The sequence below is a fragment of the Eutrema salsugineum genome, unplaced genomic scaffold (assembly GCF_000478725.1).
Source record: "Eutrema salsugineum unplaced genomic scaffold, Eutsalg1_0 scaffold_8, whole genome shotgun sequence".
In the NCBI taxonomy this organism is placed as follows: Eukaryota; Viridiplantae; Streptophyta; class Magnoliopsida; order Brassicales; family Brassicaceae; genus Eutrema; species Eutrema salsugineum.
Genome location: NW_006256414.1, coordinates 10,342,280 through 10,368,248, shown reverse-complemented (window position 1 = coordinate 10,368,248; position 25,969 = coordinate 10,342,280). Strand labels below are relative to the sequence as shown.

At 40.4% G+C, this 25,969-nt stretch overlaps 1 protein-coding gene and 1 non-coding gene across 2 annotated transcripts; both read right to left on the bottom strand.

Annotated features, from left to right (window-relative positions):
* Positions 1-8,770: 8,770 nt before the first annotated feature.
* Positions 8,771-10,181, bottom strand: LOC112082178. Its single transcript, XM_024149325.1, has 2 exons — positions 10,064-10,181; positions 8,771-9,890 (listed from the first exon to the last, which is right to left on the bottom strand). Exon 2 carries the CDS (start codon positions 9,804-9,806, stop codon positions 8,922-8,924), a length of 885 nt encoding a protein of 294 aa, XP_024005093.1. The 5' UTR covers positions 9,807-9,890; positions 10,064-10,181; the 3' UTR covers positions 8,771-8,921.
* A 14,140-nt stretch (positions 10,182-24,321) lies between these two features.
* On the bottom strand, positions 24,322-24,428 carry LOC112082716. The gene has a single exon (XR_002897335.1). It is a non-coding gene; the product is annotated as a small nucleolar RNA R71 (small nucleolar RNA).
* Between the last annotated feature and the right edge of the window lie 1,541 nt (positions 24,429-25,969).

Sequence of the window (25,969 nt, the reverse complement as noted above, 5' to 3'; positions counted from 1 at the left end):
TCTTCTCTCATTTCTCTCCATTGTTTTCATCATATCTCTCTCATTTCTCCACCAAATTTGTTGATTCAAAGTGCTCTGAACTTGTTTTTGAGTTGTTAACAACATCCTGATTGCATTTCGAACTCGTTGCATCTTAATCTCATGGTATTTCACTCTGTTAAAACTCACTTTTTTCCATGTTCTTCAATGGTGATTTATGAGCTTCAAAGTGTGGAATCGATTTTGATAGGTTGTTTTAGACCTTGGGATTATTTTTGTAAATGCTATGGGGCTAGATAGTCTTGGAAAACAGAGCACTTTGTTGGTAATTCCTTGTTCTTGAGTTTTGAAAATTGTTGCAAGTAATTCATGAAAAAAATCAATTTTTTTTTTTAAAAAGGAGATGAATTGGTTTCTTGCTGAGTCTTTGCTTTGTACTCTTGCTTTTGCATTGCTATGAACTTATTAGATTGATTCTTGGCTAGAGAAACCTGTTCATGTGGTTTAAAATCGATTCTTGCAACAAATTTTTTTCAAAATTTTGGAGAATTTTGTGAAGCTTGTTCTTGTACTAACATTGTTTTTGAGAATCTCTTGGCAGATGACTGAAAAAACAAACTCTCTGGCCAAGAAGAAGGGCACTGCATCAAAAGGCAAAGGTTTGGTCTCAGGGTCTTCAAAGCCAAGAGAAAAAGGTCAAGGTGCAAAGACTACCACAAAGCAAGGGAAGTGTGATCCAGCGCCAAAAAGGACAAGGCCTGAAGGAAAAGCTTTGGTGGTTGCTTCTGGTACCAAGAAGAAAGGGAAACAGTTGGCTGTGGTATCTGAGAGTGAACAGACTGAAAGTGACTCAAGCAGCTCAGCTGGTGGCTCCCAAGGCACCATTGAAGAGGGATCAAAGAAGTTCAAGAAAGCTGAACCAGAAATACTTGATTATCTGGCTAAGTTTCAACAGATAGAGATCCAGCAAGGGAGATTCCCTGATTTGGACTTTCTGAGGAAGATTGGCATCTATGAAGATGTCAAGACTTTGCTTGGGAACATGGGTGTTGAGTCACTTTTGGAGATGAGAGAGATCGCTTATGAGAAAGAGTCTCAAGAGTTCTTGGCCTCCTTTGAAGCTTTCATTTACTACCCAAGGAATTCAAGAATTATTCAAGGAGATGGACTTGGACATGTGGAGTTTACTGTGAAAGGGAGGGAGTACTCAGTGTCATTCAGAGAATTGAATGAGATTTTTGGGTTTTCAGCACCAAGAAATGAACTTCTCTCCAACCAGGTCAATCTCAGAAAAGATGAGATCCAACTTCTATGGAGATCAATTGCTTCTGGTAAGTACACAGCTGGAACAGAAAAGTCCTCTTGGATAAGGAATCCAGTTCTGAGATATGTACACAAGATTCTCTCTCACAGCTTCGACTTCAAGATTGATGTTGGAAGAGTTCACAAAGGAGATCTGATGCTTCTTGGTGTAGGGCTGAGACCGCTGATGCCAACACATGAAGATGGGGAACCTTATGAAGGGTATGAATACCCACTTTGCCTTGCATCTCAATTAGCAAGGTCTTTGATGTTCTACAAAAAGTGCATGTGGGGTCTACAAAGCAAGATGCAAAGCTGGCCCATGGATGGGTGGTAACAAAGATCTTGAAAGCCATGGGGTACAGATTCAAGGAGAATAAGGCAAAGTTTGATCTGATTAATGAAGCACATTTGTGTAAGATTGGCTTCCTCCAAGGAAGAGTGGGTACCAAGGTAGTATACAACTTCAAGACACTCATCAGTGAGCCAGCCCAAGTTCTCCTGCCCAATCCCTCCATCACCACAGTCCAAGTTAAGAGGAACATTCACTTCTTCTTGCTGAAGGAAGAGCTGTACAATGTCCAAACTGATCCACCAATCCTCACATACAAGCAAGCTTGCAGAGAAGAAGCCTCCAAGGGAAAGAAAGCAACCGCTGAAGATGCTACCACAAGTGCTGCTGGTGCTCAAGATGCTGATCTGCCTCCACCTCAAAAACGTTTTGGTGGAAACAGATATCACTTTGATGATTACGACTGGGAGGAGCCAGGCACTTCAGGGTTCAGGGCTCAACAAAAGATTGGTATTCTCCAACAATGGTGCAAGTACCAAGACAAAACTATCCACAAGATGACCAAGTGCATCAAGGAGATGAAGAAGAGGATCAAGAAGCTTGAAAACCCTTGCAAAGGTGGGGCTCCAGCACCGGTTTCACCAAGGAACAGAGAGGAAGTTGGAGAGAGTTCCATGAACTGCACAGCCTTGGTCACATATGGAACCACTTGGGTGGATCTCGACGACGGGTCTGATGAGGCAAGCCACCATTCTTGGGAGACACCATCCGGCCACACTTCAAACCCCTCCTACTCATTGGGGTCTGACTTCAACAGCCACTAGGTAACACTCAAAACCTCGTAAATAGCATGTAGATTTTCTTTTTCATTTGCATTTTACTTGTTTACTTTGTTTTAACTCCTTTCTCATGCTTTTATAACACAAGCGACTGTGTTATTTAAGTGTGGGGGAGGAGTTTCATCCTTTACTAATCATGTTTTCTCTTTTCTTATTTTGCACTTTGAGTCTTGAGTCACATTCTAGTTGCATATACATGTAGTCTCATCTAAGTGCATATAAAAACCAAAAAAAAAAAATGGAAAAATTTGAAAAATTTACACAAAAAAAAATGATCATGTAGTTGCATTCTCATTTTTAGGATTGAGTCTAGATTGAATATGCATGTAGGTTGCATTTTGCAGGGAGTAATGATAGGTTTCCTAGAGAGTACATCACTTTGAGAACTTGAACTGAATATGCTTGTGAATCTTTTTTCTGTGCTTGCAAAGTCTGAAACGATTTGAATCTGAGAAGCAAGTTTGAATTGAACTCAACTCTAATAAGTGAAAACCCTGAACTTGACTTGAAATTATCATTTGGTGCATTGTTTGAATAAGCTGGTGGATACCAATATACATATTTGAGCTAGAATCCTGTTTTTACCATCCTCTTTTTTAGCTCAAATAGCTGAATCTGCATAATAGATCAGTTTTCCTCACCCTGAACCCATCCTTCTTTCAAGCCAATTGTTTGTGTGTGATTGGGAGGCCACCTTGGACCAAACTTAGCAGAAAGTGTTAGGTTTAGGGCGACAAGGGCAAGTCTCATTGAGTGCTAAGTTCCATCATCAAGGAGCTGAGAGATTTGGCAAGAACTAAGTGTGGGGGAGTACATGTTGGTGAGTGGAAAAAGGAGAGATGAGTGGAAATAAAAGGAGAATGGTGAGAACTAGGGGATAGAAAAAGAAATCAGTCTTGGAGTTTTAAGTCAAAAGAAGTGAGCTCTAGTGTTTTGAAAAGAAAGAATCTAGCCTCTAAGTGAAAAGAAAAGAAGCCAAAGAGCTCAAATGTTTTAAAAAAAAGAAAGAAAGAAAAAAGAGGTTAGAAATTACAAAGAAAGTGATAAAGAGCTATGGAAAGTTTGAACTCCAAGACTTGTGTATGAAAAAGAAAAGAGAGTCCCCTAGTGAAAGAAGAATGAGTGTGAAAAGTGAGCAAGTGAGGAAACTTTGAGTAGAGTGTGGGGTGGGATGAGTCTTTGCCCTTGTATGCATAGGTTGCCTTTTACCTTTAGCATTCTGCCAAAGTTTGGTCATTCATAGAGAGATCCTTTTGCTGCATTGAACCCACTCAGGCATTGATGAGATCATTTTAGTCTCATAACCTCACCCTAGCCAAACTATGTTTGTTTAAACAATGCATCATTTGATCCACTTGGTAAAAAGCTTAATGAATGTGAAAGATTTGAGAGAGAGAAGAACTTGTGGAGATTCCTTGTTGAGTTGATATATATCTGAGTATGGCTTTGCATTGCATAATTGAGCATGAACTTGAATTCTCATTGTGATCATTTCTCTCAAAAAGGAAATGTGAACTCCCATGCATTCAACCTCTTTCTCTCATTTGTTCTTGTTTGCTTGGGGACAAGCAAAGGACAAGTGTGGGGGAGTTGATATGTTTATAATTTGCATCATTTAGGTTGCATAATTCATTCTAAATCATGTTTTATTCCATGCATTTTAGGTCCTTAGGGTTTGTTTTAGAACTTAGGAGATGCATTAGGTTCCAATTAGTCTTTGCATGTTTTGAGTGTTTATCAGGTGCATTTGGAGCTGAAAAGATGAATCCAGGAGGTGGAATGGTGATCAAAGCTTGAAAAGTGGCAAAATTGGGTCTTTGGAGGTTATCGGCCATTCTCGCTGACCAGGAAGGTTTTCTCGGCCATTCTCACGCACCAGGAAGGGTTTTACCGACCATTTTCATGTATCGCGGGTAGACCTTATCGGCCAAAACGCGTACCGCGAGTAGACCTTATCGGCCAAAATCTCTGGGTGTAGACACGTTTCTGAAATCGCCTGTCCGGGGAACCTTCCGGTCCGATTCAGATTGGAGGGTGCTTCATAGAAATTGGAGAGGATTGGAGCACGGTTTCATAGCAAGTGGAATCACGGAATTCGGACGCGTGAGCAGAGAGTTAAGCTCGTCGGAAGAAACCCCTGTCTCGCTGCTGTTTTGGACCAAGCCGATGAGCTCTGAAGAATGCGAAGGACAGTGTACTTCCAGGCCGATTCAGTTTTCTTTCGAGAACACTTGAGTGGGGCCTTCATGAGAATCAGAGACAATTGAGTCTTCTTTCCAGAACGTCCGAGATCATTCAAGTCGGAGCTATGAGCAGGAAGATACGGTCTCCGGAATAGACACATGTCTAGACGCCTCTCTCTGTTCGTGTAAATGCACTGCAAAGATGTGCCCTCCAGGAAGCCTTCCACTTCCCAAGCACCGAAGCTTCTTTCACCAACGTTGGAGATAAATGAGTCCTCTGCCTTCTGCAACCGGAATCACTCAATTCGGACTAGTTTCGTGGAAGTTACACTCTCCGGAATGCGAAGTGGTCCAACCTGCTCTGAAAGCTGCGAGATGGTCTTGCGGCTTGGTTAACCCGCAGGCCTGAAGATGAATGCCTGAAAACTGATGCTGCGAGTTGAGAAGTGCGGGTAAGCTATCACTGGATGAGGTCTGAAGCTCCCGAGCAAGAGAAATGCTAAGTTCACAATCATGCGACTTAGGCATGCGAGTTGGCCGTGCCTGGAACCAAGCCGCACGATCACTCGCAATTTACTCCGACTTGAGCCTGCGACCTGAGTGCAATGGAGACCAACCCGCAGAGTTTGTTCACTCCCCAGAAACCGCCTTGGTCCTGCAAGTTGAAGAAGAAGAGGATTAAGCCGCAGCATGACTCGCAAATCACTCCTACATGGGCATGCGGCTAAGACAAGACTATCTAAGCCTCACAAGACAGATTCTTCATCTACTGCGACTTGGGCATGCTACCTGGGACATACTGGACCAACCCGCAGTAATTCCCACTTTATCCATTAAAGCCGGGTCAGGACCCGGTTTGTTCCGGGCTGACTCGGTTCGTTTTAGAGAAGTATAAATACTTTTTAGGGTTTTTTTTTGAGGGAACTAAGTTTTATTCCCCTTTTTTCTTGCCTCTTTTGTGAAAGACTCCATTAAGAAGAGCAATATCTATATTTGAGTGTTTAATCAAGAGAGTTTTAAGAGATCTGGGTGTTTAAAGCTGTTTTCTCTTGAATCTATCATCTCCATCTCCATTTCTCATCATTAATCATGCCAATCTTCTCTACTTGCAAAGGTTTAAGAGAGATTAGTATGATTAGTGAGTAGTCTCCTTAATGAGGTTCTAGATATGTAGGTTAGGGTGCTAAAGTGTTAGATTAGAAGTGCTTAGGGCTAGATTCATTGATTCATTTCTCTAAACAGCTGTTCTCTATGCTAGATCCTTGCATATCACTTGAGATCTAGATTCTGGGAATTTCATGCACCAAAAGTGTTTGATGAAATTCCTGAAAGAGCTGTATTAGAGGTTTTTTCTGCATGATGATGTATTGTTAATTGCTTGAATGATCACTAAGAACTGTTTATTAATGCATATTGATTCATATTTCACAAATGGGAATTTGGTTTGAAAATGGATTAGTATGGGGGTTAATACCTTCATGAGAGGATTAACCTAGATTAAAGTTCTTAATCATTTGAATCATGTCTCATCATTGTCATTAGCATTTCTAGTTTAGCATCAAAGCACCCTAACCAACTATCATGTCTAGAATCTCATGCCTCCATCATATCATATTCACATCATTTGTCATTGTCATTAGTCTTTAATCCTGTTTAAGTTTGTAGTTGTCATTAGTTAACCAAAATCACTCTTGTTTGCTTGAATTAAGAACATAATCACATAGTTTAGTGTCTAACACCACATCTGGATTGATAAACCTCTTTGTGCTACTTTGACAAGGGGATTGATAACCTCTATAAAGAGCCTTGAAAACTCTTAGTTATCACCAAACTGTCATGGAACTCTTGTAAGATGACTAGAATGAAAACTGATGATTGTGGGATCACCAAACGTTTCTTATACCACAATCGACCATTTTGAACCGAATAACCTTGTTTCACTGGTTCACCCTTTAATACATGTGAGATTAACTTCTGTATTTTCTCATCCTTTTAAATCTCTGCATATAGTTCCTCCATTTGTATGTTATGGGGAATCACTACTGTCGTGATCAAGTGAGTCTCAGTCATTAAAAGGTCATTTCCCATCCTTGAGAGACCATCTGCTGCTTTATTATCAACCCCGGCTTTGTATATGATATCAAACTGGAATCCCATCAATTTGGTTAACCACTTTTGATACTCCATTGAGACTTCTTTCTGATCCAACAGAAATTTCAAACTCTTCTGATCTGTGTGAACCAAAAACCGTCGACCAATCAAGTAATGTTTCCACTTTAAAACCGCCATCACTATAGCCATAAGTTCTCGTTCATATATTGGCTTTAGTTGTTCCCTTGGCGATAGTCCCCGAATAAAATAAGCAATGGGTCTTTTCTTTTGCATCAACACAGCTCCCAGTCCAAATCCAGATGCGTATGTTTCTACTACAAACATCTCAGAGAAATCTGGAAGTATCAAAACTGGAGCCGTTACCATGGCCTTTTTCAAGGAGTCAAATGCTTGTTGAGCTTTTTCTGACCATTCGAAACTGTCTTTCTTCAATAGTTCAGTCAGAGGCCGAGCCAACATTCCATAACCCTGCACGAATCGTTTATAATACCCCGTAAGACCCAAGAACCCTCGGAGTTCCTTTACCGACTTCGGTGTAGCCCAACGCTGCATTGCTTCTGTTTTAGATGGATCAGTGGCTACACCAGATTCAGAAATGATGTGTCCCAAGTAGTCGAATTGTTTTTAACCAAAGAGGCATTTCTTTTTATCTGCATACATGCGCTGTTCCTTAAAAACTTTCAATACCAGCTGTAAATGTATGCAGTGAGCCTCAATGAAAGAACTGGATATCAGCACATCATCGAAGAAGACTAATACAAACTTCCTCAAAAACAGTGAATATTTGATTCATCAGTCCCTGGAATGTTGATGGGGCATTCGTTAAACCGAATGGCATCACTAGGAATTCATAGTGGCCTTCATGCGTGCGAAATGCTGTTTTCTTGATATCTTCTTCTCTCATTCTGATCTGATGATATCCAGATCTTAAATCAAGTTTAGAGAAAACCGAAGCACCATGAAGTTCATTAAGCAACTGGTCTATCATGGGAATTGGGTATTTGTCCGGAATTGTTGCACGGTTCAATGCTCTGTAATCCACACAGAATCTCCAACTTTGGTCTTTCTTCCGTACTAACAGTACAGGACTTGAAAATGGACTTTTACTAGGTCGTATAATCCCTGTTGCAAGCATTTCAGTTACTAGTTTCTCCATTGCCTCCTTACTAGCATGTGGATATCTATAGGGTCGGACCGAGACTAATGTTACTCCAGGGATCAGTGATATTGTGTGTTCACGACCACGAATGGGTGGTAGACCCGAAGGTATGTCAAATACCAATGGAAACTGATCCAAAACCTTCACAATCTCTGTAGGAATTTGTTCCGGTTGTTGTTGCATTTGGTGATTGTTGAATTCAATGATGGTGCCTTTGGATTTCACAGAAAAGGTCGGAGATAATGATTTCAGTGAGATCTTCTGGCTGTGCAGGTCCATAACTCCTTTCAACGTTGCACGTTTGCCTTTGTATTTAAAGGACCACTCATGTAAATCCCAATCAACCTCACACTTTCCTAAGGTTCTCAACCATTGGACGGCCCAAGATTATATCTGCACAACTTAACTCCAACAATATAAAGTCTGAGACGAAATCGAGACCTTGAAGTGTGAATGCAACTTGTTTACACAACCCTGAGCCTTCGGCTATAATTCCAGTTCCCAGATTCACGTGTAGGTTACTGAATTTGAGCATCTGCAGTTTCAGCTTTTGGACCATCTGTGGAGCTACGAAGTTATGTGTTGCCCGCTATCGATCATAAACACTAATGTCGTCCGTCCTATCGTCCCACGAAGTTTAGTAATTGTCGGAGAATCTATCCCAAAGAATGCACTGAAAGATATCTGCATTAGTTGTGATGATTCAGTCACTTCAGTCTCCTCTTCTGCTGAAAAACCTTCTTCAGTCATTTCCACTTCTTCTCCATTTTCAACCGACAACACTTGCAACTCCCTCTTTGGACAAACTGCTCTATGACCCGCAAAGTATTTCCCATCACACTTGAAACATATATTGTTTTTTTTTGTTTCTCGTCCAATTCTGCATCTGTAAACATTTGCCGAGGTCGTAAGGGTTTGTTCGCAGCTTGTCCTGACGGTTGTCCTGTATTAACGCCCTTTCCTTTTCCTATTGCTACTTGATTCTGAGGAATAACCCTTGATCGTTGAGTATTATACATCCACGAGGATCTCATAGGTTGATAGACAACTTCTCTCTACGGTTTATCACCTGGCTGATATACCTCACTCAAGACCTTACAGAACGCACTGGATTCCATTTTCAATACTGCAGTTTTGTGATTTCGCAAGCCTTTAGGTTCTTTCATCCGGATAACCTCCTTCATCTCCGGTTTAAGTCTGTTGTAAGAGATATTGATCAAGTTCTTCTCATCCACTCCTCTGACTTGACTTGATAGTTCCTCAAATTCCTGCACATACTCAGCTATTGATCCCAGTTGTTTAATACCACACAAGTGTTTTCCTGGTTCGTCTTCTAAAGCTTCGTCAAAGCGATCCAATAGTTTCTCTTTGAAATCCATCCAGTCTGAGAACTCATTGTCAGCTATTTCCCAATTATACCAATTTAGTACTGGTCCTTCCAGATTCAACGAGACCAGACCTAATTTATCATCCTCTGTATACTGACCAAGCCGGAAGAATCGTTCGACTCTAGATATCCAAGCGTATGGTAAACGGCCATTGAATACCGGAAAATTAACATTTCTCAACATTGATTCCCTAGTAGCTAGAATACCAGATAATCCCTGATAACCTAGCTGAGAGTCCCTCCGGTCAGAGATAGAGTCAGATAATGGTACCTGATTTGGGATTTCCGATGAATTTGCCGTATCCTTGCCATAAGGTTTCGGAACGTGCATTCCTTCTTTGATCTGTGCTAGTATTCTACCAATCAGCTCCATATGCTTTGATTGTAGCTCCAATTGATGTTCGATCGCTTCAAAGCGTCGATCTGACTTCTCCACCATTTCATCGACTCTTTTGTTCGATTTCTCCACCACTACTATCAATTCGTCGATTTCCACCTGAGAATCGCGAACTGATCCTTCGATAAGCTTCAGTTTCTTCGATTGATCTCCCATTTTCGCCTTCGCTCAGTTTGACACGTCACGACACACCATTTTGATAAGTTTGCAACCTCGATCTCTCTCTCTCTTCTCTCTTTTCTGTAATACGAACAAAGAATATTTAGTGATAAGTAAAGGGAATTACACTCACTAATACGATCTCATGACGATCACGACTCAAGGCTCATAACGCCTGAGCTAAGAATGTAACTACTTTTCTGGATAAGTGCTCACAAGCGAGCCTTTCCCTATTTATATGAACAGACAACAACCTCCTTAACTATACAAACGACTCTAACAGAAAAACAAACTTCTGAAGTCAACCCTCCTCGTTGATTTTCTCTGTTTCTTCTATCTTCTCTTCAGCTCTTTTTCTTCGAATATACTGCCTTCTGAACCTATAAATTTCTCACCACTTTGTCAATATGTCTGACCAGGTGCTCTATATTGGAATATTTCTAAGGATATGATGTTATCTCTTAAAGTGTAGGACGATGGGATTTATATAAAGTCCCTTGTAACATGATTGATAACATGATTGATCTAATACAACAGACAGAACTACAAAACTGATTCACGTTTTCTTTCATTTTTTTTTCTTTTCTTTTTTCTTACAAATCTCTGTTCGTTTTTTTTTCACTAAACACAAAACATAAAACATGTCCGACTCAGACAATTCATGGTTGTTTTTATCGCTCTGACGACCGATACTATTTTCATATCCCCATACTATTTTCATTCCTCGAACAACACCGAGTAAATTCAAACTCTGATCTTGCTAAACAGAATGAATTACGAACGATGGGCGAAGCTGATGATCAACTCACTTCACACCAAGAGTAAGTTATAGTTCATTGATGGAACTCTAAAGAGGCCGTCCAACGATTCTGATGAAGCAGAAAAGTAGAACATGGTCAATGCTATGATGGATTTATAGCAGCGTTGAACCGAAACTTTGACCTTCGATATCTCTGGTAGACAGCGCGAAGGTGATGTGGTCAGGCTTTCGGCGTCGTTTTTCGGTGAGCGATGACACTCAGCATTCACCAACTTCATGCTGATATCACTGCATGTAACACAAGATGGTGATTCCGTCGAAGAATACTACAGCAAGCTCAAAGTTCAATGGGATGATCTTGCTAATTTTGATAAAGGTTTTTCTTGTTGTTGCAAAATTTTCAACTGTCCTTTCATGTTAGCCTCAGAGAAAAGCAAAGAGAAGGTCCGAGCACATCAATTCCTTATGGAACTTGACAACTACCGTTTTGGAACAGCACGTTCCAACATTCTGAGCAGAGGCACCGATATGAACCTAGAGAGGATTTATTCCCAGGTCAATCAGGAAGAGCGACATATCTCTTCAATGCGAATGTCGGAGGAACGTGTTCCTGCGGTTGGTTTCTTGGCTGCAACAACTTCGTTAACTCCCTCAACTCGTCAAAACGGTCCACAAGCAGCAGCCTCTCATTTCGTCGGTCCATCAACAACATGCTCCAATTGCGGATAAACAGGGCATGAGGCGAGCATCTGTTTTCATCTCATCGAATTTCCGGAGTGGTGGTATGACAAGACAAAATAAAAAGGAGGCAATTCTGGCAGAGACAGAGGTCACAGTAATGACTTTCAAGGCAGAAGACGAGGAGGCCGTGGCTCAGGTTTTTGATCCAACAATGCTCAAATTGGAGAAGCTTCAGACGCTCCCAGTATTCCAAACGTTACTCCGGAACAATGAACATCTCTCACTGAATTCATGAACAGTCACAAATAGGATACCTCTTCCGAAAAACTTTCCGATAATACAAATAAACTATATTTCTTTGGGAAAAACAGTCGATTTGATATCATCATCGATTCAGGCGCCTCACACCATATGACTGGCGATATCACCTTATTAACCGATGTGGTGACCATTGATCCCTGCCCTATCACTCTGCCCAATGGGCAGCTGATTTGGGCATCACGATATGGGACACTCAGCCTTGGTGGCCAGCTTATCTTGTAACGAGTTTTTTATGCACCACATTTATCTATTACATTGATTTCTGTGGCTAAACTTCTTGACGATGTTGCCAGTTTCGTATTATTTACAAAGAAGTTTTGCTTGATACAGGACCAAACTTCGAAGACTTTGATTGGTGCGGGTGAGGCACGTGATGGGGTCTATCATTACACCGGTGCAGTCACGGTTCGTGCAGGCTTTGCTGGGAGGATAGGCATCCGTGAATTGTGGCATCGTCGGTTGGGTCATCCGTCAGCCAAAGTTCTTTCAGTTTTATCAGATTTTAGGTTGTTTTTCTAGTAGTTCCAATGGTTTTGAAAAGGCTTGTGCCGTCTGTGTTAGAGCCAAACATTCTCGAAATATTTTTTCAGAAAGTTCTAATAAAGCTGATTTTATTTTCTCCATGATTCACGGCGATATTTGGGGCCCATATCAAGAACCCTCCTCATATGGTGCTCGCTATTTTTTTAACAATAGTTAACGACTTTTCTAGAGCCGTGTGGATGATTCTTTTACTCGAAAAAAGGAAGCTCCTGGTGCTTTAGAAGTTTTCTTCAAATTCGTCTCCCGAAAATTCAACAAACATATTAAGATCGTGCACGGTGACAATAGTTCGAAATTCATTTGTTTGAAGTCATTTTTCACAGACAATAGAGTTATACATCAGACATCATGTGTTGCAACACCGCAAAAAAAAAAAAAACAGATGCGTAGAAAGAAAGCACAGGCATATACTTAACGTTGCCAGATCGTTGCTGTTTCAGGCAAATCTTCAGATAAGATTATGGGGAGAAGCCGTCTTGACTGCCACTTACTTGATTAATCGAACTCCAGTAAAGATTTTGGACTACAAGATCCCATACGAATTACTCTTCGGCTCAGTACCATCTCTCAACGAGATTCACACATTTGGATCATTGTGCTATGCAAAACGTGTGGCGCGCTACAACGATAAGGTTGGGGGTATCCTGCACATAAGAAAAGCTTGGTTGTGTTCAATCTTGATACTGAGAATATTTTCACTTCTCGCGATGTTGTATTTCATGAAGATGTATTCCCCTACGAAGCACAAACAGTATCTCCATAGTCACCTCCTCTTTCTGTAACGCCACATCCTGCTATATTTGACGACCCTGATCTGATTCCAGCTACCCCTGCAATCTTGATTTCGCATAACCATACGGGTCAACTACCATCTCCTGTGTCAAAGGGAGCTTCTGATATCGCGGTTGAGGAACACCAAGCGTTGCCAGTTGAAACAGAGGTGTCAGGGAGAATCCCGACACCAGTTGGAATAGAGGAACTCGGCAGAGGTAAACTGCACAAGACTGGATCGGTTTTACTTGAACTGTTTCACGTTTACTCTGCTCGCACCATGATAGACCCATTTCACGCCTCATCGCCTGCTGCATCAAAGTCTTCAAGTAAGTCTTGTTACCCTCTGACTGATTGTATCTCATGTCACCGTCTATTTCTTGCTGAGTATCCTCTGTTGTGGTTAAGGTCTCTGATGATCCGATCTCATACAAAGAGGCAATGCTACTCGAAATATGGCAAAATGCTATGGGCACAGAGGTTGGTGCTTTGGAAAGACAGCACATTTGGGACGTTAAAGATTTATCTCCCAATAAACGAGCTCTGGGTTGTAAATGGGTATATCGCACAAAGTTCAAATCCGATGGTACAGTGAAAAGGTATAAAGCCCGTCTGCTGATTCTCGGAAATACTCAAAAAGAGGGTCATGACTATAAAGAGACATTTGCGCCTGTCGTCAAAATGAATACTGTTCATATTCTGCTTGAGGTCTCTGCTGCGAAGAACTGGGAGCTTCATCAGATGGACGCCCACAACGCATTTCTTCACGGTGATCCGGAAGAAGAAGAGTATATGAAATTACCACAAAGTTTTCAATCTTCAAAGCCAAATCAAGTGTGCCGGTTACGCAAATCGCTCTATGGTCTTAAACAGGCTCCAAGGTGCTGGTTCGCTAAGCTTTCACAAGCGCTACTTGACTTTGGTTTCAAGCAGAATTACTCGGATTACTCTTTATTCACGTTGCTCAAAGGCCAGTCTGTGGTTTATGTGTTGGTCTATGTCGATGACTTGGTCATTGGTGGCAATGATTCCACTCTGATTTTGAATTTCAAAAGCTATCTTCACTGGTGTTTCCACATGAAAGATTTGGGTGTTTTAAAGTATTTTTTGGGCATTGAAGTTTCACGAAGCAAGGAGGGCATTTACTTGTCTCAACACAAATACACTTTGGATATAGTTTATGAGTGTGGTCTTCTAGGTGCCAAACCTACAGTTAATCCCATTGAGCAGAATCATGATCTTGGCCGTGATGAAGGAGATTTTTTCACAGGACCGGAGAAGTATAGGCGTCTGGTTGGACACCTTGTTTATTTGGCGGCCACTCGCCCTAATTTGAGCTATGGTGTTCACATTCTAGCCTAGCTTATGCATCAGCCTCGACAGAAACTTTGGGATGCAGCTCTTCGCATGGTACGGTATCTGAAGAGAACACCAGGCCAGGGTATCTTGTTAAGTTCGAAGAATGATCTTCAAATCTCGGCTTATTGCGACTCTGACTGGACTGCCTGTCCACTTTCGCGTTTCTCACTGTCTAACTATATCATCATGCTCAGCGACTCGGTAGTTATCTGGAAGACGAAGAAGCAAGAGGTGGCGGCTCGTTCGACTGCAGAAGCAGAGTATCGCTCGATGGAATTGACTTATCAAGAGCTCCAATGGACCAAATCGATCCTAGACAGTCTTGGAGTTGTTCAGCATCGTCTGATACCTATATATTGAGACAATTAGGTGGAAATTAAGCCAATAATCCTGTGTTTCACAAACATATGAAACATGTCGAAGCTGACTGTCATTTCTTGCGTGATGGTGTTACTTCCGGCATCTACTCAGCCTATTGGTACAGCTGACCAACCAGCTGATTTACTATCAAAGGCACTGGGCCGACAGCAACTACGTCATTTACTTGGCAATATGGGCATTCGAGACATTTATGCTCCACCTTGAAAGAGAGTATTAGAATATTTATAAGGATATGATCAGATAGACTCGTATATTATATTTGATGTTATCTTAAGATTCGATGTTATCTCCTAAAGTGTAGGACGATGGGATCTATATAAAGCCTTGTAACATGATTGATCTAATACAACAAAGAATACAGACTTTGACACTCTACACCACTCGGGATTTCGCCGTGCCTCCGATGATTTCGCTCTCAAATATATTCTTATGGTTCTTAGACATATCTTGTCGAAGCTGAGATACTCACAACTAACTAGATAAATCTTTTTGCATGACCTAGCAATGGGCTTACTGATGAACAAGTTCGCAAAATTTTTATTAAGAGTTCCTTGTTAATCAAAAAGATTGTGAAGAGTTCATGGCATTTGGTATGATGTAGAAATATACAATAATATCTCTGTCCTAAATATTGAAATCATAGATAGTCTATGTAAATGTATAGTATGAAATCACATATATATATATATATGTCTAGATTTTTATACAAAATATGATATTCGTATAAAGAAATTTAATTAATGGTGCAATATTCTGGTAATGCATATACTACTAGTATTTTAGATATTTTACAAGAACTAAAAAACCAAAGTAGATTACGACGGACGTATTGTTGTTTATAAGATAAATGATGTATTTTATATAGCATCATTCGTGAAGGATAAAAATAGAATAGAGAAACATAGTTTAGAAGTTTGAAGGTTTTGTATTCATTAAATGTATATAAGCATTAGTTATACACATTATGTTTTTATCAGCTGTAACGAAGTAGATGGTTATAAAAATAAATTTTATGCAATAGCTAATTTTGTGAGAGATATTTTTATCAGATAATTAGATTTCACTGGTTTCATACAACAATGTATAAAAATTGGTAGCTGTTCTTGGTTTCTCGTATCAAATGATACATGTGTACATTAATAATTGAATAACTTACTAGAGGGAAGATGTAAATCGTTTGACAGAGGGATTAAAGAAATTATATCAATCTGAGCACACAGCGGAACCTATAAGATGGCATGCTGAGCATATATCAGATGGAAAAAATTACACATCACTCATATCCAAAAGCATAAAAATATTTTCAAGAGGTGTATCATAGTTTTATGTATACTTAGAAATATCTGTAGATGGATTTAATAGTTTTTAGGAAGCATAGTAGGAAGTTCTATGTAGCTTGTAATCATAACACCTTACAACGTGCCACAATCGTTGTACTTGAAATGAGAATTTTTATTCCTTATAATTCTCGTCCCGAGTCTAGATCATCCTAAAAGATTACGTAACGTTTTTTTGCAGCCGTTGATTAATAAGTTAAAAATGCAAATATTATGCTATCATAGTATTGAAGCGTTTGATGTTTCCTGCAAATAAAATTTTATGATGTGTGCGATACTTATGTAGACCATAAGTGATGTTTTGCATATGGTATATCATCCTCGTGGTTGACGCATTAAAGTTTACTGTGCATATAATGTTAAAATAACACTAAGGCATTATAATTGAAGCACAGACGCAATACTTGTTGGTTTCATTGCCATCTATGATTTTAATTGTTTGACCATCTGTACACTACCATAACCAAAAAAAAATTCGATGCTGCATCATGTGAGTTAGACAGTATTTATAGATTTGATTTTTGAGAGGTTGGTTATATGTGGTTTGTATACTTTACAAATGTAAGAATCCAGGAGTGTGCGTCTAGATCACCACACACAAGGACATGCCCACAAACAAAAAATTCATTCTAGTTCTAGACGCTATCGTCTAATAGCTCATCGAGAAGGTGAAGAAAAAGAAGCCAACATCTTCATCCAACAGTTTCAAGATTGCTCATCCTCTTTCAACGATTTGTCTCAACAAAAAATTAACCGCTTTCTTGTTAGTTATCCACTACGCTATATGAGATACAAAAAAAGAACTATGAATACAATGCTCATGAACATTGTTTAGTTGATGTGTTTGAAGTTTTTGGATCGTCTTATGAACATGTAGTTTCTATATTTTTTGGGAGAGTTTCAGATCTAACCCATATTTCAAAGTCAAACACCAAACTAACCCTTTTTTTTTTCTCTCTCCAACTTTTGCCATTTTCTCACAATTTTATCCTTCCCATTTAAACTATTAACGAAAATGCCATTATACATCTAATAATTCGATTTTTCTTTAATTGGCTAAAGTTTTCTTGGACCTTCTAAAGACTTTTTAATTACGAGAATGCCATCGTCTTCAATACTTTCAACCACCATGAACAACCATGAAAATGGAATAAATGCTTATCAACCAATTTTAAAGCTGTAATAAAACAAATATCTGAGCTCATTCACTCATAACCTTGCTCATTCTATCATAATTCTTCTCCAAAACATCTGGGCACAGTTACAATGCTTCGCGCCATGCTTTTTCGGTGAGTTCTGGTTACTCGACACCTGGATTGTTTAATTTCGGTGAAATCCTAAGTTCTGGGTGGATAAGAGAAACTTAGGGGAGCTCAATTTTGTTAAAGGTAATCCTCGCACTTCAATTTCTCCACATTTCAGTTTTTATATCGCGAAAGTAGACTTCTCGTGGACTATACTGAAGTCTATGAGTCAACATAAGGTTATTTTTGCAATTGACTTTTAAAAAGTAAACTTCATTAAACCTCACGAGAAGTCTACTCGATATCCTTTGAAAACAAAAAAAAGCATAGTAGACTTCATTTGAAGGCTTAAGAAGTCTACGAAAAAAGAGGTTATTTTTGTAGTTGACCGTATTTTGACTTTTGGATTTAGACTTCCTTCTGAAGTCTACTGTTTACGTCTGCATACGAAGTCTACTTTCAAGTTACTTTTGTAGTTTGACCAAAAACGTATAGGTCATTTTTGTGTTTGACTTCTGTTTTTCAAAAATTAAGAAATTTAAAAAAATTCCAAAAAGCTTCAGTAGACTTCACAAAGAAGTCTACAAACTGTCTACTACTCTTACATGAAGTCTACAATAGATGTTTACTACTCTTACATGAAGTCTACAATAGAAGTCTACTATGTTAGTCAATGCATTGGTCAAATGCTAAAGTAACCTTTTTTGCCTGAAGTCTACTCCTGAAGTCTACTGAAGGAAAAGTCAACAGATTGGTCAATTGCAAAAACGACCTGTTTTTAGTAGACTTCATTAGTAGACTTCTCAATGAAAAAGTAGACTTCTCCTCCAGTCTACATTTGAAGTCTAATTTAGAAGTCTACTGTACTATGTTTTTTTAAAAACACGTTTTAAGCAAATGTATAAACTATTTTTCAAATTTTTTGGTTTAGAATTGCTTCTTAGTAAGTGATTGAACTACCCAGTGAATTTTATCTCATTTCATTGGATATTTATTGTTGAATCAGAAGTTTCGATTTTTAAGGTACTTAGCTTATAAAAGTAGACTTCGTCGTGAAGTCTACATTCGACGTCTGCATTAGAAGTCTACATTTTGACGTTTTTGTAAAAACGCGTTTTAAGGAAATTTATAAAATATTTTTCAATTTTTTTGGTTTATATTTGTTTCTTAGTTAGTGGTTGAACTACCTAGTGATTTTTATTCCGTTTTATTGGATATTTATTGTTGAATCAGAAGTTTCGATTTTTAAAGTACTTAGCTTATCAAAGTAGACTTCGTCGTGAAGTCTACTTTGATACAAAAAGTCTCTATGCAGTGTTTGCTAATACGGTTTATATGGTTATTTTTTCAGAGAATAGCTCAAATTCCAGTTGTGTACGGTGAGTGGAAGATTAAGGAGAATTCATGGCATTTTGTTGTTGACATGGGCAAAGGTGGAAGAATGTGGTTTTTGAACGATGGTTGCACCTTTGGGCAGCTTACTGAAATGGCGCGAGATGATTATAACTTGGGCAAGAAAACTGAGATCATCGAGTTAACCTACGCACTACCAGTCTCAATGTTGCAAACTATGGCTCCAGATACACCTCCAATGCATGTCACCAATGATAGACAAGTTTCAAGCTTGATTGCGTTAAGCAGAGTACATATGTTACGCCTTTTTGTGTCCTGTCGAGTGGAGATGGATACTGAGGAGAACCAGGAAGGATCAGATGAACATTTAGGTGAGGAGTCTGAGGAAAATTCAGAACATTCTACCGATGATGAGGCAGACAGTTCTGATGTGAACGAGGATGGAGAAGATGTCGACGATGCAGATTACTCTGACAGAGAAGATTACAGTGTCTACGGTAAAGTGAAAGATGAAGATGATGATGAAGATGAAGTCTGTATTGAAAAGGTCAGAAACCGATATGGTGAAACAGGGAGCACGCCCATGTCATGGTCTGATAATATATATGTTAGGGCAAGTTTCCCTACAAAAGAGATGCTGTTATCAGAGGTTAGACTGACTGCCATAATGTTAAAATTTACTTTTAAAAAACAGAAGTCTACCAAGACCCTGTTTGTGGCTAAATGTCGAGTGGAAGGATGTGCATGGATGGTTAGAGCGAGCGTGAAGAATGATGCATCCACTTTTTGGGTGACAAAATATGTGAAAGACCACACATGTTCAATAGCCCATCGAATGGCTCACCGTGGGAAGTCTACTCCTAAGTATATTGGCAAGCTTTTTATAAGCCATTTCGGCATCATTGATGGACTTACACCAGAACATGTCGGGGTTTCAATGAAGCACATGGATTACACTACCTCTTACAGATCTTTGATATATGCCCAACAATTAGTCAGGGGAACAGCTGAAGATGGATATGCGAGTCTCCTAGCTTACCTACATTCAGTGAACAAAGCCAATCGGGGAACTGTATCAGCTCTTCATGTAGATTCGAATAACAAATTCAAATATCTATTTCTCGCATTTGGAGCATCGATTGCTGGTTTTCAGTACATGAGAAGAGTTATTGTGGTTGATGGATGTCATCTAACAGGGAAATACGAGGTTACTTTGTTGGTTGCCACCACACAAGATGGAAACTTTCAGATTTTTCCTTTGGCCTTTGGAATTGTTGATGGTGAAGATGATGCTTCATGGGAATGGTTTTTTTTCTAAATTGCGTGAATGTGTCTCAGATGGTTATCCTTTGGTGATAGTTTCTGACAGACATATTTCTATTAAGAAAGCTTGTGAAACTATTTTCCCATGGGCAAAACGAGGGATCTGCTACTACCATCTACAACATAACATAGTAACAAAGTTTAGGGGGAAGCAGTTGCTGTACTTGGTTAAACGTGTGGCTTATGCTTACAACCTCTATGACTACAACCGGTACATGGCGGAGCTGAGACAGATCAAGCCTGACCTTGCTGACTATTTGGAAGAAGCCGATGTCTCTCTTTGGTCCCGAGTTCATTTTGTTGGAGACAGATACAATATTAAGACTAGCAATGTTGCAGAGTCTATAAATGCTGCACTTAAGAAGGCCCGTGGCTATCCCATTTCATTCCTCTTGGATTTCATACGAGAGAAGCTCGGTCGGTGGTTTTTAAAACGCAGAGAGGATGCTTTGAGTCTCACAACACATAATACTCGGGGAGTGGAGTATTTGCTGGCGATTCATGGACATTATGCAGATGCAATGGAGGTAGACCGAATTGATACTTGGAGATACTATGTGAAAGGAGGAACCAGGAATTGTATTGTTGATTTGGAACATGGAATGTGTGAATGTGGTGTGTTTTATATCGAGAAGATCCCATGTTCACATGCTATTGCAGCTGCATTAGCCGGTGGGATAGCTGTGGATTCCCTTGTATGTCCGACTTACTCAAAAACCTACTTGTTTGCCGCATACTCTGCCAACATATATCCCCAAATTTCAGAGGTCCAAGGAGGCCCAACATCAATATTTCTGCCACCAGACATTCGCCGTGCACCAGGCAGACAGAAGAAGTCTCGGTGGCAATCATGGCTAGAAATTGCTAGGAGGAAAAGCAAGAAGCCAAGGAAGCTGCACAAAGTATACAGCTAATCCCAATGCAAGCAACCTGGTCATACCCTACCGAATTGTGTAAGTTGAGCTAAACTCATCTAACAATGTTAAAATTTTTATTTAATATACTTAGCCGTCGAAGATTCACCAGGAAAATAACAAGAAGGCTCCGGAATAGGAAGTTGATATGTTCATAATTTGCATCATTTAGGCTGCATAATTCATTCCAAATCATGTTTTATTCCATGCATTTTAGGTCCTTAGGGTTTTGTTTTAGAAATTAGGAGATGCATTAGGTCCCAATGAGTCTTTGCATGTTTTGAGTGTTTATCAGGTCTTTTTGGAGCTGAAAAGATGAATCCAAGAGGTGGAATGGTGATCAAGGCTTGAAAAATGGTGAACTTGTGTTTTTGAAGGTTATCGGCCATTCTCGCGGACCAGGGAGATTTTTACCGGCCATTTTCATGTACCGCGGATAGACATTATCGGCCAAAACGCGTACCGCGAGTGTATTGTATCGGCCAAAATCTCTGGGTGCAGACATGTTTCCGAAATCACCTGTCCGGGGAACCTTCCGGTCCGATTCAGACGTCGGGTGCTTCATAGAAGTTGGAGAGGATTGGATCACGGATTCATAGCAAGTGGATCATGGAATTCGGACGCGTGAGCAGAGAGTTAGGCCCGTCGGAAGAAACCCCTGTCTCACTGCTATTTTGGACCAAACCGATAAGCTCTGAATAATGCGAAGGAAGGTACACTTCCAGGCCGATTCAGTTTCCGGGGCCTTCATGAGAATCCGAGACATTTGAGTCCTCTTTCCAGAACATCCGATATCATTCAATTCGGAGCTATGATCAGGAAGATACGGTCTCCGGAATGGACACATGTATAGACGGCTCTCTCTGATCGTATAAATACATTGCAAAGATGAGTCCTCCAGGAAGCCTTCCACTTCCCAAGCACCGAAGCTTCCTTCACCAAAGTTGGAGATATATGAGTTCTCCGTCCTCTGCAACCAGAATCACTCAATGCGGACAAGTTTCGTGGAAGCTACACTCTCCGGAATGCGAAGTGGTCCAGACAGCCCTGAATGACTAAGTTAAACATGCCGCGATGAATGCCACGGTCTAGGACTTGACCGTGGCAACTTTTGCACACCCTCGGCGAATGAAAAGATCTTCATGCCACGGTCTAGACTTGACCGTGGCAAACAAACACTTGGCTGGGAGGAAGTTTGCAAACCTTCGGCGATTGACACGGCCTGAATGCCACGGTCTAGGACTTGACCGTGGCAACTTCTGCAAACCTTCGGCGATTGGCACGAGCTTCATGACACAGTCTACATTTGACCGTGGCAAACAGAAGATGGCTGGGGGAAACTTTTGCATGCATTCGGGTTTTGACACGGTTTGAATGCCACGGTCTGGAGCTTGACCGTGGCAATCAAATACTTGGCTGGGAAGGATTTTACATGCATTCGGTTTTTGACACGGTCTGAATACCACGGTCTGGGGCTTGACCGTGGCAACTTTTGCACATCTTCGGCGTTTGACACGGTGACTTGCCACGGGATTCGGATGAGGTTTGATCAGACCGTGGCATCAAAAGGCGACCAAGAACACAAGAGAAAGCTTTGACACGTTTAGGTTGCCACGGTCACACCAAGAACACATCAGACCGTGGCAAACCCATCTTCACCCATCAAGACCGGGTTAGTACCCGGTTTGTTTTGGGTTGACCAGGTTCGCCCAAGACTCCTATATATTGTTTTTAGACCTAATTTCGAGAACACCTTTTATCTACTTTTAGTTTCTTTTCCTCTTTGGTGAAAAACCACTTGATACACTTTGTTTTTAGAGCTTAATATCGATTTGAATTAGTTTCTTTTTATCTTGTTCCATCATTTCTTATCATCAAATCACACTTCTAATCATGATTAACAACACATCTTGCAAAGGATTTAGTGTGTTGATCATGATTAGTGAGTAATCCCATATTAAAGTCTTAGATATGTAGATTAGGGTGCTTAAGTGGTAGATTAGTGAGCTTAGGGGTTAGATCATGCATATTCCATTCTCTACAACTTGTTCTCTATGCTAGATCCATACAAATCATATGTGGTCTAGATTCTGGGCATTTCATGCACCAAAAGTGTTTGATGAAATGCCTGAACCAAGGTTGTAGAGGTTTAAGTGTTATTCATCATGGGAATGATTGTTTATATGATTAAATGACAGATTAAACTGATTCTTAATGCTTGTTAACTCATGTTTCACTGATGATGATTGGGTTAGAAACTGTTTTAGCATAGAAGTTAATGCCTTCATGAGAGGATTAACTTAATTAAAGATGTTTATGTTGAATGGCTTGCTTGATCATATGATTCATTAGCTCATTAGTTTATCACTGAAGGCACCCTAATCCACTATCATGTCTAAGACCTTTCTCATCATTATTCATACATTCTCATCATTTGTAATTGTTTAGTTCTTGTTTAATCATTTCATTAGTCTTTAATTCTGTTTAAGTTTGTAGTTGTCTTTAGATAATCAAAACCACTCTTGTTTGCTTGAATTAAGAACTTGATCACATAGTTTAGTGTCTAACACCACATCTGGATTGATAAACCTCTTTGTGCTACTTTGACAAGGGGATTGATAGCCCTGAGACCCTAAAAAGTCTTGTCTATCAATTGGCGCCGTTGCCAAATTGTGGTTTGTTTAGCATTAAGCTCTGATCTGTTCTTGAGATCAAGTGCTTACTTTCTTGTTATTACTGATTACTTTCAAGTTCTGTTTGTGATTTCAGGTGTATGAACACCAGGTCTAGATCAAGAGCTGTGGTCCACCTTTTCTTCTCAACGACAATATCAATCTTCTGGTACCAAGGAGGAAAAGGGACAGACGTGGTAGACAAGTTGATCAGGCTGACATGGAAGAACAAAGAGATCACGTGGTAGACATAGAACAACCAGTACATGAGCAACAAGCTCATGGAAATGGAGCTGGTAATGGAGTTGGTCAAGGGCTTCATCAGGGTAATGTTCATCAGGAACAGGTGCACCACCAACAAGCTTATGTCCACCAGGGACAAGCTCAAGCTCATCAACAGAGGCATCAGGCCAATGTTCAGCAAAGACAACAAGTGCACCACCAACCCCAGCCTTTCCAACACCAACAAAGAAGATATGAGCAACCCCAAGTCTATGTTGGAGAGAATGACAGGGCCAATGCTCATCAGTATGGAGCTGGTATTCAGGCACCACCTGTGCAAAACAACAACTTTGAAGTGAAAGCATCATTGCTGAATATGGTCCAGAACTCAAAGTTCCATGGGTTAGCAATGGAAGATCCCTTGGAACACTTGGACCAGTTTGATAAGGTGTGTGATCTGACAAAGATAAATGGAGTTTCTGAGGACAGCTTCAAGCTAAGACTATTTCCCTTCAGTCTTGGTGACAAAGCTCATCAATGGGAGAAGAATCTTCCAAGAGGCTCCATTCAAACCTGGGAGCAATGCAAGCAAGCCTTCTTATCTAAGTTCTTCTCCACCTCAAGAACTGCAAAACTGAGGAACCAAATCTCTAGCTTCACTCAGCACAGCAATGAGAGTTTTGGTGAAGCATATGAGAGATTCAGGAGCTACACCAACCAATGCCTACACCATGGGTTTAGTGAGGCTTCTCTTCTCAGCACACTTTATAGAGGAGCTCTTCCCAAGATTAGAAACCAGCTGGATACTGCTTCCAATGGGAACTTTCTGGGTAAAGAGATACATGCTGCTTTAGAGCTAGTGGAGAACTTAGCATTGAGCAATGATACTTATGGTGAAGACTATGACAGATCAAATAGGTCTGAAGGTTCCAGCACAGAACAGAGGCTCACCAGAGAAGTTAAGGAGTTGAGAAGTGAATTAGACAAGTTGAAGTTGGTAACTCACAAGCCAATGCATTTTGTTGGAGAGTATGAGGAACCATCTCAAATCTTTGAGAACATAAGTGAAGAGGGTCTCACCCAAGAGGAACTTAACTACATTGGGAATCAGAGGTTCCAGAGATATCAGTATGGTAATGCCAATCCAAACCTCTCTTACAGGAACACCAATGTAGCTAATCCACAAGACCGGGTGTATCCCAATTCTCAAGCTCCACAGAACGTTGTTCCCAAGAACAACTTTCAAGGATCTTTTCAACCAAAGAATCAGTTTGCTCAGAATCAAGGTTTTGGTCAGCAACAGCAACCATTTCAGGGTCCTAATTTCAGTACACAGCAGCAAAAGGCACCACCAGGGTTTGGTCCTCCACAGTTCCAACAGCAAGCGCCTGTTCAATAACAGTTTCAGCCACCACCGGTTCAACAACAGCCACAGATGGGTTCAGATATGGTTGGTATTCTGAAACAACTACTTCAGGGTCAACAGATCTTTGCAAGCCAGAATGCAGCCATGCAGCAGGAAATCAAGGAACTGAAGCAGAACCAGGCATCAAGCTCAAGGAACCAAGGTCACCTACCTGGAAAACCAGAACCCAACCCCAAGGAATATGCCAAGGCTATTACACTGAGGAGTGGAAAGGAGTTACCTGGTATTGAGAACAACAATGTGATCATTGAGGACAATGATCAAACTGAGGGGGAGGCAGCCTTAAAAGATGATCAAGTTGCTGAGAAACCAAGGACAGAAAAGGGTAAAGAGGTAGCAAAGGAAACAGAACCAGAAAAGAAATATGTGCCACCACCTCCATACCAACCAAAGCTCCTATTTCCAGGGAGATTCAAGAAGCAACTAGTGGGCAAGGCAAGAGCTTTATTTGAGAATGCACTCAATGAGACACCACTCACTATGCCTCTCATTGATACATTCTTAATGATGCCAAAGATGGGGAAGTTCTTGAAGGATGCCATTCTAAACAAGACAAAAGAGCTTCAAGGCATGGTGGTACTAAGTCATGAATGCAGTGTTATCATTCAGAAGAAGTCCATTCCAAGGAAGTTAAATGATCCAGGGAGTTTCACTCTCCCTTGTGCCATTGGACCTCTTCTATTCTCTGGATGTCTTTGTGATCTAGGAGCATCAGTCAGCTTGATGCCATTCTCCATAGCTAAGAAGCTGGGTTTTAGAGTCTTCAAACCTGCAAGGATCTCTCTTATCCTTGTAGATAGATCAGTTAGATTGCCTGTTGGTATGTTGGAAGATCTACCTGTTAAGATTGGTG